This window comes from Natator depressus, chromosome 2, assembly GCF_965152275.1.
Source record: "Natator depressus isolate rNatDep1 chromosome 2, rNatDep2.hap1, whole genome shotgun sequence".
In the NCBI taxonomy this organism is placed as follows: Eukaryota; Metazoa; Chordata; order Testudines; family Cheloniidae; genus Natator; species Natator depressus.
The window spans coordinates 189,538,372-189,560,185 of record NC_134235.1 but is presented as its reverse complement, the minus strand read 5'-3'; the positions used below and the strand labels follow the sequence as shown (position 1 = coordinate 189,560,185).

The following is a 21,814-nucleotide window of genomic DNA, read 5'->3' as shown; positions in this document are numbered from 1 at the left end:
AAGGGCTTCATCGTGTGGACGGGTGCAGGTTTACATCGATTTAATGCTGCTAAATTCGACCTAAAGTCCTAGTGTAGACCAGGGCAATGGCTCTGTCCCATAGGCAAACACTTACTACAAAGGAAAGCAAAAATAGTCAAGTATTAGGACACTTGTAATCATTCCTATTTAAAATTAGATTGGTGCCAACCTTGGACTAAGGCAGTTTCAAGGCTCTCATGGTTCAGTAGTTATTTTGCATTGTTTCTTGTAGTTACTGCTGTTTTCGGACTGATTCCTGACTATCAGGGGCAGCATCCATGCCTAGCTCCAACAGAACTTCTCTGCCTCTACTCAACGGTTTATGTTACATGGCCTCCCAAGGGTTTACAGTCTCAGAGACGTTGTTTTTAATTGCATTTGTGACGCCAAACCCCTTGCGCTTTTGTCATGTTGCAGTTTGTTTCCAATAAATGTGTCAACAAATCTGGTATCTGCTATTTGTTTGCCTTTGTATTCAGTCTTTGTGCTTTGGTATTTTTTAAGTTAGGTGCACTTCAGTTTTCATTGCTTGCCAACGCTCTAATTTGAGAGGCACAATTTTTATCAGCGCTACAATGCCCATCGCTCTCTTGAGTTGCATCGGGGTCGCATCCATTTGTGGTTTAAATTTTGGCCCAGTTATCCGTTGCAACGAATAATTTAGCTTCCACTTCGTTCATCTACTCCCACAACTTAGCTCGATTACATAGATCTGTAGCATAAGGCTCAATGATCTAACTTGCCAGACAGTTTCTTGTAAAAAGCTGTGACATCCTTGATTCTGCTCTAATTTCTCTGCAGTAACATTTGCTCTTCAGAAACGCTTGGAAGCACTGGCCTCGGGGGAACAGGGAGCAACCCCACCTACCCAGCAAGACACTCCACTGCACATGCTTTCCCCTCTGGGGAGATGATGAGAGAACACATACACACGACAAATGTAGAGTCATGTTGCTTAATTCACTACTGGAAGCTCAGAGGCTACAGTGATGAGTAGGGCCCTACCATATTCATGGTCCACTTTGGTCAATTTAATGGTCATAGGATTTTAAAATTAGTAAATGTCATTATTTCAGGTTTCAGAGTAGCAGCCGTGTTAGTCTGTATTTGCAAAAAGAAAAGGAGTACTTGTGGCACCTTAGAGACTAACCAATTTATTATGCTCAAATAAATTGGTTAGTCTCTAAGGTGCCACAAGTACTCCTTGTCATTATTTCAGATATTTAAATCTGAAATTTCATGGTGCTGTAGTTGTAGGGAGCCTGACCCAAAAAGTTGTTGTGGCAGGGTTTGCTAGGCTATTGTAAAGAGGGGCAGGGGTGTGTTGTGGTACTACTACCCTTACTTCTGCACTGCTGCTGGCAGTGGCGCTGCATTCAGAGCGAGGCAGCCGGAGAGAGGCAGCTGCGGGTCGGGGGCCCAGCTCTGAATGCAGTGCCAGCAGCAGCACAGAAGTAAGGATGGTATTGTATGGTATTGCCACCCTTACTTCTGCACTGCTGCTGGCATGGCACTGCCTTCAAGGCTGGGGGCCCGGCCAACAGCCGCCACTCTCCAGCCACCCAGCTCCGAAGGCAGTGCAGAAGCAAGGGTCACAATACCACGATCCCCCTAAAGTAACTTTGCAACGCCCCTGCAACTCCCTTTTGGGTCAGGACCACCAATTTAAGAAACGCTGGTCTCCCCCATTAAATCTGTATAGTATAGTGTTAAAGCACACAAACGACCAGATTCACGATCCGGGACACGTTTTTCATGGCCGTGAATTTGGTAGGGCCCTATCAATGAGCATATTAAAAGTCAATATAGAATAGTTCTAACAAGTTCCCTTCCACAGTGAGGGATTCAGGTGGCTTCATTTGCTCTACTATTTGCAAGCATATAGTTTTACTTCCAGTACCATGTAAAAGTTGCAACACAGAAGTGCTAGAAAATCTTTATCTTAACACCCTGCACCCAGTTACCTGACATGACATGGGTCAAGATCACAAAAATATTAAGCTTGTCCCATGACAGACCAATACTGACTAGTCCAGTGGCTACTCATAAGCCATCCATACTACTAAACAGAATCATATTGTACGAAAACAATGTTACCAGGTTCCTTGACATGATAGTAGGTTGTATTATGTAGTCATAATTTACTTTACAGCGCCAAACAAATGGTTCTCTAGTGCAGCATATTCTAAAGATTCCTAGGGTGATGGAGTGTTCCGTCTTTTTTTTTTTTTTAAATAAATATTTATTTTCAGGAATTTTAAAGCTACTTTTGGGGGGGAAATGTGAAGCTTTGTAGCTATAATTAACCTGCATAATAGTGTTAGATAGTAAAAAACTAAACATAAAGGGGTAACAGTCTACTTGCATCAGCCAGTCATCCCAGTCAAAAATCCTAAAACTTTGCACATTCAAGAGCAGGAGGAAAAAAACCCTGTAACAGTTCCTGCAGTTCATCAGCATGTGTGGGCATTGTATTTGAAAAGAGATAAGCAATGGATCTGGTAGAAAAGCAGTAACAGTAGGCTTGGAAGGATTACATATTTTTTAATTGGTACACATCCATCTCACTGTACACACAAACTGACAACCACCTTCCACCAATAATAAAACAGAAATTTAGGCAAAGTAAGAAAAATGCTGCTTCAGAACTTAGTCAAAATCCAGTGATGTAGACTTTTGAATTAGGCTGGTTAAAAATGGACTAGTGAATTAATCGTAAAATAGGTATGATTTGTTGAGTTTAGGATATTTGCTTTGTATATTTTGTCATGTGGACAATTTGCATTATGATGTATGAAGTTTTAACTTTTGGAATCTCAATGTCTACCATTAAATTGTCTGTCCCCTGCATAATTTCCTGCAACTGTGAATTTAAGAGAAATGTTTTAAAAATTGCTTAATAAGAAGCCTCTATTACCCATCAAATAATAAAAAATAAAAAAAATATATAATATTGCCAGGCCTACATAACAGCAACATAGAAAGCCATTTGAATATCATATACTCTTGACATTATGTAGGCTAGGAAAAAGGTGTTTAAATTTATTTTAACTCAAGTTAAAATTGAAACAACTTAGCACCTAGTATAGGCATAGTTTAACATAAGCTAGCTGGTTGTAATATGTCCTAGGGGGAGCCCAAGTTACACCACAACCAGCTAGCACAAGTTTAAAAAGGTATTAAGCTGTTAATGTAGCAGATGCAGGTACATTTGAATTTTCTAATTTGATATATATAATATCAATCAGCCTTTAGAAAGGAAAACTGTAATGCAATACAAGATCTAACTGCTACAGCAAAAAACAAAAAAAACAAAAAGAAACCCCTACCCCCCACAAAAAATCCACAGTTCTGACAGCTCTTCATTTCTCTTTTGAAGAGAAGAAAAACAATTGTAAAGGCATCTGAACTCACAGGTTTTAATGTTAAATAGTACTGAAGCAGACAGGAGTTCTCAGTGTTGATATTACTGTTGCCAACTCCTTGCAAATTAACTGTGAGTCACACAGTTTTGGAGCCTGTAGCAGCAGCTCTTGAGAAAATGCAAAAATCTCCTTTCTTCCAGTGATTTTCAGAGTTGGTTTGAAAACAGGGGTGCCCAGCTGTGGGCAAGAGACCCTCTGGAGGACCAGACCTGTCCTTGCCACTGCCCTGCTTTCATCCCTATGAAAGGAGCAGAGGGTCATGGTAGCAGGTGAAAGGGAGGCGTGGAAGAGCCCAGGGAAACAAATTACACCTAGCTACTTGCAGTTATGATTGTTTAAAATAAAATTAATGTATTCTGATTTATTGTCATTGTATAACTGATCAAAATATTTAAAAGACGTTTTACAAATACATTGAGATCTTTTTAAAACAAAGATTCTAAATAATTATTGTGTTAAAAACAGTCATGGCACACTGAGGCCCAGACAGTAGATGACCCCTTAAATCTTACCCATGTACGCATCAGTTATGATGTCACCTGGCATTGTCCATCTAGCATAGGATATGTACTGCTAGCCATCACAAGCAACAGGATTTCTGAGAGTGCAGGAGTTGGTCTCCCCATGACAAGAGAAGCTCCAACCCCATGCGAAATTCAGCCCTGCTGGAAGCTAGCAGTCTCTCCCCTTTGCTCCCTCTTGGGAGAACAAACCAGCAGCTCAGCAGAGCTCCACTCCCTCTTCCCCTCCTTGGAGGGACGTGAACAGGACAGTGCCGCCTCCTCCTCCTCCCCTTCTGCACCCGAAGAACCCTAAGAGGAGCAGTGATCAGGCTGGGGACTGAACTGAGAAAGAATGGGGGACAGGATTAATTGCTGGGCAGGGAATGGGGGTGAGAGCTCCTTTAGCAGGGCCAAAAAAATCACCTTTCCCAATACACTTGTGAGAAGAGCAACACTAACTCTCTCGCATACACCCAACAGAATTTTTAAAAAATTCAAGAGACTAAAAAGCCCACAATATAATTTTAACAAAAGAAAATAAAAGCATGATTTTGGGGGTCTGACTCATGATTTTTGATCTCTTGAGATCTGCATAATTTCAGTATTGCCAGAGAAGCAAAATTTCAATATACACCAATGAGCAGCTTGTACATGCACACAATATGCATGTCTTCACTGTGTTTTTCGTGTAATCTATTACATACTCAGCAATTATAGTTTAGTCTGCATACAATTTCTAGCCAGTGTTGCCAATTTCTAAAAGAGACAGACTAGGCTTTTTTTTTTTTTAATTAAAGAAAAAACAAAAAACACACAACCACCCACACACAAAAAAGCACTTATCTAAACAGTTTCAGGGACTTTGAGTTTCTTCAAGTTTTGTTTCAGTGGAAACTGTCTGAAGTCATGCTTAATTAGGCAAATAAAGTAGTGATGTCAGAATTTACTGACACCAGAATAATAAGATTTCTAGTTTGTTTAGCCAAAAATGCTGTAGGAATGTTTGGGCAAAGACTGTATGGTGCTTGCTACCATAACAAGGAATGCAAACTGGCCATGTTAAACACCAAAAAAACACTATTAGTAAAAAGTAAGAATCTCTGTGTGATGAAGCATGAAAGAGGAAAAACTACATGTTTAAAACAAAAACAATGAGGAGCATGCATCTGAAGAAGTGGGTTTTTTACCCATGAAACCTTATGCCCAAATAAATCTGTTAGTCTTTAAGGTGCCACCAGACTCCTCGTTGTTTTTGTGGATACAGACTAACACAGCTACCCCTCTGATGTTTAAAACACAAGATACATATGAAGTCACTGTATGTTAGATATGAAAAGTTCGGGACCAGAGAAACTTCTGGAAGAATCAGCAAGCAATACACCAGTCCAATACATATCCATATAATCCTCAGAAACAGAGGATTCTTTCACTGTAATATCAGAGCACTATTTTGCATCAAACAAGTAAAATTTGTGCATTGTTACAAAAGCTAGACAGCTGAAGATATTTACTTCTACACTCCTAAAATGAAAAGGGTTTGCACTGCTCTAAACATGTGCACTGGGAGGACAGAGAATAGGCTACATAGTGTCCTGGTTTAATACTCTTCTAAATTAAAGTATGTATTGAGCAACAAAAACAATTCACCCTAGTGGACTATAATCGTGTTATATAGACTATTTCTGTTCAGGACTAAGGGCATGTCTACACAGGAAGACAAGCCAAATTAACTCCAGGTGTGAATTTAAAAAACAACAAAACACTTGTGTGGATGCCCTCATTCAAAAGTAAGGTGGCCTTTTTGAATTATGCTGAAGTGAACTAAAATAACTTTCTTCTGAAAGAAAGTGTTCACACAGGGGTTTAAATGCACTTAAAAGTCACATCTTTAGTAAATTTGGAGTAACTTCCCATGTAGAAAAGTCTGGGAAGAGAAAGTCTTAAAATAAAGAAAAACATGATTGTTAGACTACAGACAGTAAAGTGTTCAATTGCAAATTTAAAATAGGATCTTACTCAAAAAATCCATTTTTCTTTTGTTTATCAGAATCATATTGCTAAATTTGTTTTACTGCTTAAGGCACCTGTGATCATCGAAGAGTCAACATTGCAAAGACCTTGACTAAACTAGGCTTCCCCCTCTCTCCCCCTGCCCCCCCGTCCCATTTTCAAATGGAGCTGAGCCAGTGACAGCAACAAAGTCAGTAATAATGGGGACACTAATGTAGATGGCTCCTGGCAATTGATGATATTCCGTCTACACTAACACGCCTATCATTACCAGCAACACAACTGAATTGGTGGTCGTAGGGATTGAAAATTTTGTGCATGAAAACAAAAAAACCCTGGTGTAGACACCCTTTAAGAGGGAGATGTGGTTACCATTTCATTCTGTGTTTCATGAGAATTGTTTAAGTGACAGTTAGTTAGCCCTCTGCAAATCCTAGGAGACAACGGAGAGCTCAAACATAGCCACGATCCTCATCTGAGGTGCAGAACTTTAACAACTGTCAATTATGTGAAAGAAAAATTAAAAGATCACTTAAATACCAGGCGAACTAAGGAATATCAGCTGGGCTCACTTGATACTGTTATCATTGGGACCCAAACACTGAATCCCACAATACCTTTTTAAAAGTTAGTTCTTGAAGTAGAGCCATGTTTAATAAAGATGCATCTGTGTGCAGCATCTACCATTACAGTAATGCTCAAAACTACTATTGCTAAGAAATTCTTCAAATTTCATATTGTAGATATTGTCAACAAACCCAGACACTAAATTTTGCTTAATATTAGGTTTTTACATAGCATCTTTCAGCCACAAATCTCAAGGCACTTTACAAAGCAAAGCACATTAAACCCCTACATGAACACTTTATTGTGAAAGAAAGTGGCTTTAGTTCACTTGTTTAGCTTAATTCACAAAGGCCACTTTACTTTTGAAAGAAGGCATCCACACAGGGATTTGATGCACTTTAAATTCACATCTGCAGTTAATTTGGCTTAACTTCCCATCTAGACAAGCCCTTAGTCCTGAACAGAAATAGTCTACATAAACAAGATTAAAGCCCAGTTTGCTTCATTTTTCTTAAGTGCAACATTATCATATTAAAACATTAAAGAAAATGGGGCTCTATGCAATTTTCAGTGTTGCCATAAAGTCTCACTGAATTGTCAATAACTAGAGCACTACCAAATTCAGGATCCATTTTGGTCATTTAAAATAATAAATTTCACGATTTCAGCTATTTAAACCTGAAATTTCACAGTGTTGTAATTGTAGGGGTCCTGACCCAAAAAGGAGTTGTGTGGGGGTCACAAGGATATTGTAGGGGGAGGTTGTGGTACTGCTACCCTTACTTCTGCACTGCTGCCAGCCGCAGCACTGCCTTCAGAGCTGGGAGCAGTGGTTGCTGGCCAGGAGGCCAGCTCTGAAGGCAGCACTACTGCCAGCAGCAGCACATAAGTAAGGGTACGGCTACGCTACCCGCCACATCGGTGGGTAGTGATCGATCTATCGGGGATCAATTTATCCCGTCTAGTGTAGACTCGATAAATCCCCGATCGCTCCGCCTTCTACTCCTGTACTCCACCGTGGCAAGAGGTGGAAGCGGAGTCAACGGGGGAGTGGTGGCAGTCGACCCCGCACGTGAGGATGCGAGGTAAGTTGACCTAAGATACGCCGACTTCAGCTACGAGAATAGCATAGCTGAAGTCAACGTATCTTAGGCCGATTCCCCCCCCGCCGCAAAAAAAGGGTAGACCAGGCCTAAGAATGGCATGATACAGTATTGCCACCCTTACTTCTGTGCTACTGCCTGCAGTGCTGGGCCCTCAGTCAGCAGCCACTGCCCAACTGCCTTGCAATACCACGACACCCCTCCCTTTCCCACCCACCCCAAAATAACCTTGCAATGCCCTTTTGGGTCAGGTCCCCCAATCTGAGAAACACTGGACTCCACCTTGAAATCTGTAGAGCATATGGTAAAAACACACAAGACCAGATTTCACAGTCCATAATGTGTTTTTCATGGCCATAAATTTGGTAGGGCCCTATCAATAACTTTGTATAGAAACAGTCATGGTACACGACACAGCTGTGTAGTCTGAGCATCAACAGTATAGAGCACAACAAAACCCAACTTATCTAAAGAGACCCTCCCAAACAGACTACAAGAAACTTCATGTATCTACAGTAAAAGGCTGAATGACTATGTTGATCCTGTTGTAACTTTAACTTCCAGTCCCAAGGAACCTGGGTACTTCAATTCTGAAACTGTGAACAAGTAACTATCCATAACACTCACCTCTATCCTCTCCTAACATTAATGCACACGTACTTATGTTTTAAACTACTGTTAGAGCAAGAAGATTCCAAGCTGAGGCTGCCACTCCAGCCTTCCTTTGGAGTTTCTTGGCTTTTGTTAGTTACATTATTAGCTATTTGAATGAATATTTTCTTTTTAGTGGAGTGTTTAAATAGTGGCTCAGGGAAGGCTGCTTTTCCATTAGAGGCTTCTAAAAGTAAAAACCCTCATTTAACAATGCATTTTGTTAACAAGATGACAATTCTCACCATTTCTCAGCCACTCTTCCCCATGCAGTATAGTTTTGCTACCACAGATATTTATTTCTTGGTCAGTTATGTTTCTGTAGAACAATTAGGAGGTTTCTTCCAGAGGATGGTCTTAGTATTTTCAAAGTACTTATTATTCATTTATCAGACACCACATGTACATCAGTTAATATACCACCACCACTACGCGGCCATCAATTAGTACTTCAATAATGAAATGCTACAAATATATTACTAAATTTCACAGATCCATATTCCTATATTTGAAGCTGTAATGTAAATGAAACATTTGCCATTTTACAAAGAAGTCAGAGTGAAGTTTTATAGAAGAGGATAACCATCACAGGAGGAGCTCCAGTGCTCATGTAATAAACTTTAAAAAGTACCCCAGAAAACATTTTTATGTAGAAAACACATACATCTAAAATAAAAAGAAGAAGAATGCAAGATGGCTTACTCCTCCCTTGGAATTTAACCTGTATTAAGTGGGAGATCGAGCTCCTGAACTGCCCTTAGCTGGTTGCTGGAGAGTACGGAGCACACACTTTGAAAACTGTAACACCACTCTTCTCATAGTCTTACTGCATGTGGTTGTGCTTTGGTAGGAAATTGTGACAAAGAACTTTAAGAGTGAATGAATTTCACTACAGTTATCACCACACATCCAATAAGTCTGTTCTAAACTAAAGCACTATGGGCCAAATTTCCTTCCTTTAAAAATATCTGGCCCTTCATGCTGAACAAGTATTGTTTCAAAGGGTAATCGTCTACCCCATTCTGGATTTTACACTGATAGTTACATTTGTTATTTAGGACATCCACTAGTAGACAGAGAGGAATTTTGCAAGCACTACAGGAGGTCCAAGTGCTAATGAGGAGATTTTTGCATTTCCGCTCATTGTCCCTCCCCCTTCTCCAGAACATGTCTTTCTAAAACACTCATTCTATTAAATTTAAATGTTCTGTTCTTTGCTCCTCTAACAACCTTATCAAAAAACTGAACTAGAAAACAAATCAATTAGAATTACATTGGCATAAACTCTAGTAGCCTAGCTGTCCCTACTAAATAGAACTAACGCTTCCTAATGCATCCAGTTTTTTAACCAATTGAAAAGATATTTATTCAGCAGCGACCATGAAATTTTTCTGCACTCATTCAGTCTTCAGGCAGGGATCTTATCTCCAAAAGTAGTACAGAATCAACAAAAAAAAAATAACTAGAAGGGAGTAAATCATCCTGAACAATGAAGTTAATGGAAAATTCCACTGAGGCATCATGCTAAGCTCTAAAGAGGAAAGGGAAAGAGAGGAGTGCCATTTTCCAATTTTAAGTTAAGTCAGTCCAAACTGACACATTGTTACTATTTTAGGACAGACAGACATTTCAGCTATATGTTGAAAAATGCATGTCTTCACAACTAACGTCTTTAAGAAACTATAGCCAAAAATAACTATATTATTTTAAAAAAATTAGTTTGGTAATATCAAAACTCCTTTGTAATACAAATATATAGCTATAATCTTAACCAGGAGTATGTAGACAAGTATGAACACATTTGCCAAAACTGATTACTTCCTTTGAAAGTTTATTTTTCCCGCTACATCATATTGTCTTCTTCTAACACCTTTTAATGGTTTTCTACTTCTACAATGGAGTATTCGGAGCATTGCTAATGCTACACCAATATCTTGTAGACAAGTCTGTCATCTTTACTGTTAAGTATTCATTTTGATGGTGTTAACTCCAGAAGTAAGATTCCTTACTGTCAGGACTTAAGTACAGTAAACTTGACTATCTAAATATTCTCTGGTTTCAGAGTAGTCTGTATTCGCAAAAAGAAAAGGAGAACTTGTGGCACCTTAGAGACTAACAAATTTATTTGAGCATAAGCTTTCGTAAGCTACAGCTCACATTGCATCCGATGAAGTGAGCTGTAGCTCACGAAAGCTTATGCTCAAATAAATTTGTTAGTCTCTAAGGTGCCACAAGTTCTCCTTTTCTTTTTGTAAATATTCTCTGCATTCCAACAAACTTCTTCAAATCTTTAAAAATACAGTTCTACATGTTATTTGGTTTTTAAACTTTTGAAAAAAGTATATAATGATTCCCTATCCCCTCAAGCCAGTTTACCATGTATTCCAAAATTTTGATCAGCTATAAGCTTGAGATTCAGGGACTCTTTAAGACGGTTTCTAATTTCACTATATGTGTTTTCAAGTTTTAGGGGAAATCCGTTACCCAAACTATTTAAGTAGTTTGTGCTGTGGAAAGCATACATCCCTCCCCCCACAACCACCCCCTCCTCCACAAAAAAGTAAATGAGACAAATGTGGGTTAGAGAGACCAACAGAAGTTGGCCCAATAAAACACTCTCACTCACCTTGTATCTCTAATATCCTGGGACAGACAGGACTACATATGCATATTTAACAAACACACACAAACACAGAAAAGCTATACACATTCCCTATCTCACAGGTCTGACCAGAAGGCAGATTCACAATCATACTCTTTGTCTAGGTGTACTAATTTCTCCACCACAGAAAAACAAGAATTTCAAAAATGCACAACCATCTTTTGAAGTAAGCAATGAAACCCAATGACAACTTTTCACCTACAGTACTTTTTGGTTAGCAAAAATAGGTGTTAGATCCCTGAAGTTAATACTTCTTCCTCTGAAATATTTATATTTACAATACCAAGTGAACTGTTAAGAACATTGGTGGGTCTTCTAGCGGTTCAGAGCCAATGAAAGAGTAAATTTATAGATTAGTGCTCTTAAACAATCAAGAAAAAAAAAGAAACCACACTCATGGGGACAAGAAACAATCTCCAACTGAAACCAAATGGAAGTGGAAAAAGGTTTAGAACAACTCTCTTCCTCCCTCCCTCCTTTGATTAAGGCAGGAGAGTGCAGTTGAGATGGGAAGCCTCCCAAACAGGACAGTCTGAAGCAAACCAGCACATTCTCCCTGCCAACCAGTAAACCGGTTTCTGGGAAAGAACTTTTAAAAGCTTATCCGGCTTTCAGGCCCATTCGGAAGTGCTTGTTCTGAACGCAAATATCCTCTCCCAGTTTACCACAGCCAGCGTTACACAAGAGACACTCTGATGTTCCCGTCAGAAACAGAAGTGTAAAATTAAGACACGCTAACCAGCTCCCTCCCACCCCCTCGAATATTTCCGACTCGGTTTCCCAGGGCTAACAGTGATCGCTAGCCGAAGGGAGAGGACTCAAGAGGAGCCGCCGGCTGGTGCGAACAGAATCCAGGCACGGGCAGAGTAGCCGCCGCCAGCCCTCTCCGGGTGCAGGCGGAGGTAGCCTGGAGCCCAGAAGGGCGAAGGGACTCCATGGCACCCGACGGGAAGAGCTGGGAGAAGGGGCCCGAGGCAGAAGGGCGAGCGGGCGTCAGCCCGGCGGGGAGGTTTCTCAGGCGGGGGAGCGCGGACAGCTCCAGGCGCGGAGGGAGGTGGGGGACGGGGCGCGCGGGAAGGGGCAGCCCTGAGGGGAGTGAAATCCCGGCCGGCCGACGCCGGGGGGCGGAACTGGCGCGGCCAGAGGCGCGGGCGGGTTGCTCACCTCGTCGTCGTGGTGCTGGCAGTAGCTGGCCCGGTCCGGGAAGACGGAGGCGAGGATGCTGTAGGGCGTGGCGGGGTACGGCTGGCCCAGGGCGAGCGGGGCGGCCGGCCCGGGGGCGGCGGCGGCGCTGGGCGCCCCGCCGAAGCGCTCGATGAAGTGGTCCTTGGTGAGGCGGACGCGCTGGTGCGCCCGCACGCAGTTGTCGCACAGGTGCTCCTGGCAGTCCAGGCAGCGGGAGCTGGCCGCGTTGCCCTCGTCGCAGGAGCTGCAGCGGGGCTCGCCCTGCCGGCTGTGCGGCCGCCGGAGCAGCAGCGAGGACGAGCCGCCCCCCCCGGCGGCGGACGGGGACGGGGCGGCCGCAGAGGCGGCGGCGGAGGAGCCGCTGCCGGCCGAGCGGTGCTGCTGCTGCTGCTGCTGCTGCTGCCGGGGGTGGTGGTGCCGGTTGTTGCCGCCGCCTCCCCCCCGGCCGTTGTTCTTCTGCTCCTCGGCGGCGGCGGCCGCCACCACCACCACGTCCAGCAGGTTGCTGAGGAGGAAGTTGGAGGAGGGCAGCGCGTCCATGCCCGAGGGCTCCGAGATCACCACCTTCTGGTCGCAGATGGGGCAGCGCAGCTTGAGCGCGTCCCCCGCGCCCGGGTGCTGGCGCTGCGCCTCCAGGCACTGGCGGCAGAAGGCGTGCAGGCAGGGCAGGACGTGCAGGCGGCGGGACGGGGCGCAGGACGAGCCGCCCGCCGAGGAGGAGTTGGAGGTCTGCGAGGAGGAGGAGGAGGTGGAGGAGTTGGAGGAGATGGGAGCCGGCGAGCCGCACATCTCCTTGCACAGCGGGCATAGCTGGAAGTCCGCCTCGGGAAACGAAGCCATTTGCAAGCGGCCTGGCTGCCGGGGGGGCGGGGGCACGAGCCGCGGGGTGCAAGCGCCTCAGCAGCAGGGACTCATGGAGGAGCCGGGTTGCAAATCGCCTGGCATCGATTATTAGTCGGTGTCTGCAGGGAGCCGGGTCCTCGGAGCGCCTCGCCCCCGGGGGAGGTGGGGGGCGCTGGGTGCGGTTGTCCCGTTCGCTGCTTGCCAGTGGAGTCCGCCTTCCCTACCCGCACTTAGCTTCCAATCCCGGTTCGCATTGGACAAATTGTATCGATTCCCCAAAACTAGTCACTGGCTGACACAGAGTCTCTGCCTGTTTCCCCCGGGGTGGGCAGTTCGACAACGTGGTTGGTGACTATGTTCTTCTTCAAGTGCATGGGCGCCACTCCTGTAATCTCCCTCCCCCCCAATCCAGTGTGAACTGGACCTAGCGCTGCGGGAGGTTCGGCTCCGATTTCCTCAGCAGCGGGAGAATAGCGTCGGGGGGTCTGCGGGGCAAGCCCCCCCCCCCGACCCCGAGGGGCTGCTGGGCGGCGAGGCAAAGGGCTTCCAATTTAGCTCCTCTCGTTGGGGAGGGGGGGGGAAAGAGGACGGAGAGAAATATTTTGTTTCGGTTTTCCCCCTTTTGCGGCTCAGTCCAGCTCTAGGAGAGGCAGAGACACTGAAACACAGTGGCCAAGCAGACTCCTCCGGCTCCAGTCCTCCCCCGCCGACGCCTGCTCCACCACCGCATGACTGGGGGATGGGGATGGAGGGCGGTGTTGGTGCCGGACCCCCCCGCCCCGGGAGACACTCAGGCTGGCGGGATGCAATAAAGAGAGGCACCCAGCACTGCAGCGAAATCGCTTCGGCGCTCCTCGGCCCAGCTAAGCGCGTTCTCCCCAGCCCTGGGTCGCTCCGAGCCGCTGCCCGCACGCCCCCCTGGGCTGGCTCTGCTCCCGCTCCGGGTCAGCCCCAGACCGGCTCGCTCCAGCACGCGGTCTCCCCTCTAGACTCGCAGCCCGGGCAGGCTCAGGGTGGCTTGCACACGCTGTAGCAGCAGCGGTAGCCGCCGGGTAGAGTAGCAGCGGCAGGTCCCCGCCGGCCGCCCTGAATTATTCATGGGGGGTGTATTATATTCGCTTGCACAAATTGGAGCCGCTGTGCAATGCTATCCGAGAGTCCCACGCTCACCCCCCTCCTCTCCGGTGCTCGCTCGCTCGCCTGCCTGAGCCTCTGCAACGACTGGGATCACATTTCCTTTGTCATCTCGCCTCTTCGTGTGGTGTTTTATTAGGAAACAAAAGTAAAAAAAAAAAAAAAAAAAGCAGCTTCCCCCGCAATTTGCACGACCAAATCCACGAGCAATTGGCACCGGGTTTGAATTAGCAACAGCGGCAGCAAAGGCAATTACTCACTCAGCAGCAGCAGAATCCCAAGTGATACAGATAATGTTGGATTCCAGCAGAGCCATCGCACGGGGTGGGGGGGGTGGGGAATGGGTGGCTTCTCCCCTTCCCCTCTTTGTCGCGGTGGGGGCTTGGAGTGGTTGCTTTCCCCTCAGGTTGCGTTTGAGAGCATGGCTTTTGCAGGGGCTCTGGGCAGCTCGTGCTCTGGGTACGCGCCCTCTCCTTTTCCCTCTCTCTGGACGCCTGTTATTGAAACTGATCAGAGTTCGGAATCCTTTTAATCTCCAAAGGAGCGAACTCACTTCCGCCTGAGCTCTGAGGGGGTGGCTAGGGGGAGGGGGGTCTAAAGGCAAACAGGAAACATTAACCCTCTTACTATTGCTGGCTTTTCTGTGCTGCCTCTTGCCCTAGCAGCCGTGGATTCCTGAATCTTCTAGTAATTCGGCTTTTTAAGACTGCGAGGGCTGCTTATAGTATTTTAAGGATTCTAATGCTTTGTCTGACCGTCTTTATATTAATTAGTCCTTTTATAACTGCGAGATACGTTTAACATGTACGAATTGTGATTATTTTACTTTTTGTCTTTTATACGTGTAATCGTGATTCTCATTTGTAAAGAAGGAGTGACTTGATGTTAAAAGCTATTGAGAGGACAATTATACAACTTTGATTAAATTTTGAAAACATCTAATTAAAAATATAGTTCTAAGCCTTAAATCACTCAGTTTAAATAACACCTCTTGTTATGTCCTGGACAACTATTTATTGACTAAACCCCCATACCTGTGGTCCAGTTTAAAATTAAAACAACAAGAAATCCTGTATCAAAATGTAAGGGGTGGGTGAAAGGATTCTAGGATTAGTATTTAAGAGCTCTTTAAGAAGATAAGTAAATACACAAAACTAGCCTTAATGTAATATTAATATTGCAAAATAATTTTTTTTTAAATAAAGGTTTAGTGTTTTAACCAAGCTCTCAAAAGGCAGGAAATTCCAAGAGTTAAAGTTGCTGCCTCACTGTTAACTCAGCTAGATTGCCTATCCTCTGTATATATGGTGTGCTTTAATGCACCATACATGAACAGATACATGATGTTTTAGAAATAATAAGGGAAACAAACTACGGAAGAGATTTAAAAAATGAAAATGAGGTAGGGTTAGAGTTAGAAATGAGCTACAAAGCCCGAAAGGGTACAAATATATAAATGAAAATATTAGGAAAGTGCTCAAACTGTCAAAACATGACATAAATAGGGTGTGAAACAAACAGCTAAAAGGCAAAAGCTAATAAAATAAATGAGCAAAATAGGAAAAAGAAAAACAGGGTAAAAGGACTGTATATCATTCTTCCTCCTCTTTTAGCTCTGTCCTGCAAATATTTATTCACATGCTTTCCTTTTGTGCCAAGAAGTAAGCGCATGTTTAAGTATTTGGAGAACAGGGGCCTTACTCTGTATGGTCCCGGATGCTGCAAAGAGATTTGCAAATGAGGACCTTTTCTCTTGCACAGTCTCACTGACAAGAGAGGACTCCCTGAGAACATAAAAGTCCACACATACAGATCAGACTATGGGAGTGGGCTGTAAAGTTGATGGGACTGCTCACATGCATTCATTTATGTATAGGTACAAATGTTTACACTACAGGATCATTGCCCTAGATTGTAATATCTTCAGGGCAGGGATTTGTCATATTTATAAAGGACCTAGCACGCTTCCTGATGCTATATACATTTATACTACATATACAAATGTCCAATGTGGTTGAGGTAATACTGCAGAAGACATCCATTTTGCATTTAATTTCCTCATTCTGTTTTTGTTGTTTTGTTTCACCCAAAGCAATAAAAGGAAAAATACCAAGCTATCCATTGTGTACAGGTTAAACGCACTACAGGCTTGACGAGGGGAGATTACAAAATCATTGTGCCACAGTCAGACTTCTATTATCTGAAGTCTGGTTAACCAGAATTCTGTTATCTGAAAGTCAGTTGTGTCTCCCAAAATGTGAACAAGCTTAGGTCTACTGGACCAGCAGAGGACTCTACTACTGGGGAGCTTTTTCTGTTTAATGTAGAGCTAGTTGGCTGATTCATACTGCAAGGTGCACTGGCTCACCAAACAGCTAACACGTGCAAACATGGTCACTTGGTTGCTCAGATAAGATCCGCTGAGGAAGCTGGTGGAAGCTCTTGTCAGCTTCTTCATTCAGAAATCATCATCTAATCAGACAGAATTTCCAAGGTGGACTATTTCCATGTACAGCATACACCCCTGCTGTGCATGGTGACACTATTTGGCTTTTTCAGCTAACAAACTTGAACAAAGGAATTTTGCCCCTCCATGCTCCAAGTGCCTCTACTAGGGTCCCACTGTTTCACACACATTCTGTAAGCTCCTCAGCACTTACAAGATCCACTGTATTTGTGCTAAACTTTCTAAGACTTACAGCACACAGTTTCTTCCTGTTTCAGCAACAGAGCTTGTAAACTGCTGTAAACAATTAGCTATCTACAGCGTTTCATATGCCACAACCATCACCTTCAGAGCTGAACACCTACAGTGGTTTTTTTAAATTGAAATTCTACCTCCCCCTCACCCTTTAAAGATCAGAGCAAGTTACTTGTTTTGATTATGGGTGGGTTTTTATTTTGAGTCCAAAAAAACATATTGGAGTAAAGCTAAACTTAGTTTTGCATTTAGTTCTAAAAGTGGTCAGATCCACACACCAGTATTAGCTAACTGATCATTCATATACACCTCGTCTATCTTTAACTGCACAGCTAATAGCTTAATGGATTTTTCTGCTGAACGTGCTTGCCCCCACATTTTTGAATCAGCAAAATTTTGTTACGTTAAAAAACATTTCCTCCCCCTAATGTGTTAAATCATCTACTGTTCACTAAAACCCTCATCTTGCAAAAGTGGATGTAATAATCTAAAGGTGATGGATGCAGCCTAAGAACCTCCACTTTCATGGGTAGAAAGCATGATTAGAAACATTTTTCTATTAATTTTTTCATGGGCAGGTAATTAAAATTTGCTTGTGAAAATTGTCCTAATTTTCAGGCCATAGTCTCATTCTCTTCTGTAAGCTAAAACGAAATATTGATGCTTCTGTGTTTGTCTAGTAATGTTTCTCTGCATTCTGTTAATTCTCTTTTGGACTATTGTGCCAGTGTTCCCCCCCCCACTTTTTTTTTCTTTTTCTTTTAATGTGTTTGACTCACACTTGGACTTAAATTTTTTATTTTGTCCTGACTTAAATATAAATTAAAACATCATTACCAATGCTAGTTTGAGACCATGAGTTAGAATTGAGACTAATAATTTATTTTGAATTAAAGTACAAATTCTAATACCTAAACAATATTAGAGTTAATGTCCATTCAGTTGGAAATCTATATCTGACAATAGCACTTGTCTAGTCCTCCATTAGTGCTGTCTCCCTGTGCTCATCATAACTGTGTCTATGAATGTTTTGTTCCGGTCCCTCTTCAAACCAGTGGAGAATAGCATGATGGGGCTGGAAAGCAACTGCACTTGAGCTATTCACTGGAATCTGCATCACATCTTGGAGCATGCTTTTGCCAATATATATGTGGAGGCTTGTTTTGATTAATGTCATCATGGAAAGCCCATGTTCTAACACTGAAGTGTTACAGGACAATTATTATTGTATTCTAATACATCCTGAAAAGCAGATTACCTGCTGGTTAAAAGCTTTTGTAAACATGAATGTGCACTGTAATTTGTTGTGGATTTGGTAGCATTTAACTGTAATTTTAGAGGCAACCACTGATATAGGGAGCTCTCCTTTTCTTCCTCCTTCAACACTTATGTAAAGCAGTCCAGCTGATTGTTAATTTGTACACTGTCATACTGGACCAATTCTCATTTTATCAACAAGGCAGTATATAGAGTCAAAGCACTGAAACCGTGTACATGGTAATTGCTGTAGCCTGGGGAATCTGATCTCTGTATGTGCATTGACAGCTACAAGCATACTGATCTGATGGTTGGTTTTGTTTTTGTTTTTTGCATCTCTACCTTCAAAGACCCAGAAATGTTTACCCTGTCAAATTATCTATCTCTGGAGATAAGATTGTAGACATAAAAGGCAGGGTTGCCTTTCACTGCTTTGAGTTCTAGCATATTAGTTTTTAGCTTTTGCACAGCCTCACGCAACACAAGATCCTCTCCTGGTGAATAAGTCCATCATAAAACACAATGTGCCCACAAACCTGCATGTCTTGATCTCCTTAAGAATGCCCCTGACTCACTTTATTACAAATAAGTGATGGACAAACCATAGCTTTTTATCATTTCCTTCTGTGCTCTAACAACCAAGTATACTTGGTGGTTAAATCCAAAATATCTCTGTTTCCAAAGGCTTCAGCAAGCGCTCAAAGTTGGCATCATCTTTTGGGATTTAAATAATAAAATATGACACCATATTTCAAAATTAACTCTAGACAGGGATAATATTTTTGAGATCCAAAATAGCTAGCTTATGGTTGTGGCTGATACAATGCACAATACCATGAAAAGTATCTTGTCTCTGTTTGGCTTGCACACCATTTGAATAACCGATAGTCCCAGCTGCACCATCTAAATCCAGCCAAATCAATTCTGGTTTGATCTCTTTCGGGCTTGATCCTCACAACTGCTAAAGCGACCCCAGATTCCAAGTTTACTGTGTCAGCTAAGAAAGTACAAGATTTCCCCATCTGTACATTGACTCTTGCTCAGCTACATATCCATCCATGAGCAAGTACAGTAATAAACCAAACTTTCTCTATATTTCTCTGCGATACTTCCCTAAGTGACTTTCCAATTACCTTTATAAGATCCAGTGGATCCTGACTTAGAGGGCACAGAAAGGGCAAGTGCTGCCTACATAACATAATTCTCCTGAATCTGCAGGAACTGTCTACTCATCATGATTCATCCAAGTTCCCAAGACTCTATGGTGGATTTAGCTGGCTTTGGGATCTGTTTGTGGGAAAACTAGGCTGCAAGCTGGGAAAGAGGGATGGCTGGGGAGGCAGAGCCTTCCCCCCACACCAAGTCTATGGAACTTTTGTGGAGGGTAAGTTAACTTATCCACCTTCCTGCTCTGCACCCTTCAGGGGCCAGCAGGGAGCCTATGTCAGAATGGCTCCTGTACAGTCATACTGGCTGGGCAGAGAGGGGCCAGTCCAGAGACAGGGCCTTCATCCAGGTGGCTGATGTCTCTGTCCCTTAAAATCAACTGGCTTTTCTGATTAACCCTCCTTCCCCTCACTTCCATGGAGAGTCAAACTTTGCTCCCCTCAAGAATGTGTAGGGAACTGAATGAGAAGAATCTCAGTTTCCTGTCTCCTGCATGTGAACAGCCTGTATTTTTGGGTGTTCTAAAGAAGGGCTCATTGGGCTGTAATTTCTGAGTCACCTTTTTCAAACATGAAAACAGCATTGGCCATCCTCCAGCTCTGCTACTACTGTGGGGGGGTACAATCTGGGAGAGAGAAAATACAGATTTTTTTAATGCCTCAGAACTGTCAAATGAGTGCCATCCAGTGCTGATAATTTATTACAATTTAATTTCACAAGGACTTCTATCCCCTCTGTTCCCCAATATCGCTAACGCTGAGTGCATGTCTGTTGTCACAATTTCCTCTTATACAACCGCTCTAATACTTACTATGAACCTATGATCAAACTGAGCATCCATTCAATTGAACACCTGTGCTGGTTTTAATCCCAGGTGACTACACTATAGTCATTACCTCTCCAAATTATGCTCAAAGCTAGGAGCTGGGAACTCCTTAAATTCTAATCCTAGACCTACCAGTGATTTGCCTTGGGCAAGTCATTTAATCCACCACAGTTTTCAAACTTGGGTGCCTAAAGATAAGTATGGCTAAATTAAGATCTAGATTGCTAAATAAGTGGCCTGGTTTTCAGATACCAACTGCTCACAGTCCCACTGACTAGATGCCATAAACAGTTTATAAAATGCATACAAAAAAGCCACTAGAGTAATATTTAAAAGCTCCCAAGCCCATCTCCAAATAAACTTTGCCCCCTTCATATTACTTCCCCCTGCTCAACAAACATCACATTCACCCCAAATAAGATCTCTCCCTCTATATCAATCAGCCCACATTTCAGTTCACTTCAAGGAAAGGCTAGGAGAATAGATAGGCCTTGTAACATACCATGAAAGTCAAGAAATCCAGGCTCCTGGCAGGCAGTAGGTGAGACCAGGTTCCAGCACTGAGGGCTTATAATTGAAAATGCACTGCTACTAGCCCCCTGCTGTTTAAAGTGCATGAGGTAGGGGGAAGGGAGCAGAGGTGGCTATCCACTGAAGCACTCCAGGAGGTTGCAACTGCTATGGTATCCCACTTAGGGATTGCTTTCAGTGCACAGTTAACCCAAGTTATAATTCAAATGTTGCCACTAACTCACCTCCTATTCACACACACAAATCCTTAACTTGAGTGTGGTGGTGTTTTAAACTCAAGTTGGCTGGCCAGTCAGGCAATGGGCTAAAGCAGTGAGTGAATACAACTCATCAGCTGCCAACACATCCACACACTACTGTTTCAGAATTAAGTGGGTTTTAGCCCACGAAAGCTTATGGCCAAATAAATTTGTTAGTCTCTAAGGTGCCACAAGTAATCCTCATGGTTTTTTTTTTTCACACTACTGTGTGAATCCAGACTAACTCTACAAGTGCTGCTCTCCTCCAATGGCTTCCCCCTGTGTGCCCAGACTAATTCTCCCACAATGCACCATGACAGAATTCAGTGCAGATCAACTTATTGCTGTGCTAACAATCATGGGATGTGCCTCCAGAAGTCTTAGTACTACATGGGGGTGAGTGTGGATACAGCAACCTGAGTGTTATTTCTAGGCTTGACAGAATTTGATGGTTTTTTTATAATTTTCACAGATATCTATATTTATTTTTAAGCATTTGTTTCAATTTTTATCAATTTAGATTTTCAGTTGCACAAAACTGGATTGTAAGTAATTTTTATTTTATCTATTTAAATTTTCACAGTTGCAGGAAATCATGAGGGGAGAGTTAGACAATAATAATTTAATGAAAGTAGATGTTGATTCAAAGAGGGAAAGCTTTATAACCATTTAAACACAAGTTGTCAGTATTACATATCAAAATATTCAAAGTAAATATCCTTAAATTAAAATTTTAATAAGTTCTAAATTTCAGTGATCATGGATGGAAATATTTTTTTTGGTTGGTTTGGGTGTAGGGTGAAATCAACACTTACCCACAAAAATCTAATCCTTCCACACCTAGTTATTTCACAGTGCGGCTGCTTACGTTTGAGGTAGGCCAACTTGAGAGGAATAACTTGAATGTAGAGTGAGATAAATTAACTCTGCAGTGAAGATATACTCTTAGAGGTATAGTCTCTGAGATAATCAGATCCAAAAGCATTTAA

The 21,814-nt window shown here is 42.9% G+C and overlaps 1 protein-coding gene across 1 annotated transcript in view; it reads right to left on the bottom strand.

The window, feature by feature from the left end:
* The window catches only part of TRIM71 (tripartite motif containing 71), a 96,679-nt gene extending 82,950 nt beyond the window's left edge, over positions 1-13,729 (bottom strand). The window contains exon 1 of the mRNA XM_074943297.1: positions 12,107-13,729. Coding sequence (XP_074799398.1) covers positions 12,107-12,967 — 861 coding nt within the window. The 5' untranslated portion in view covers positions 12,968-13,729. The remainder of the gene's footprint in view (positions 1-12,106) is intronic.
* Between the last annotated feature and the right edge of the window lie 8,085 nt (positions 13,730-21,814).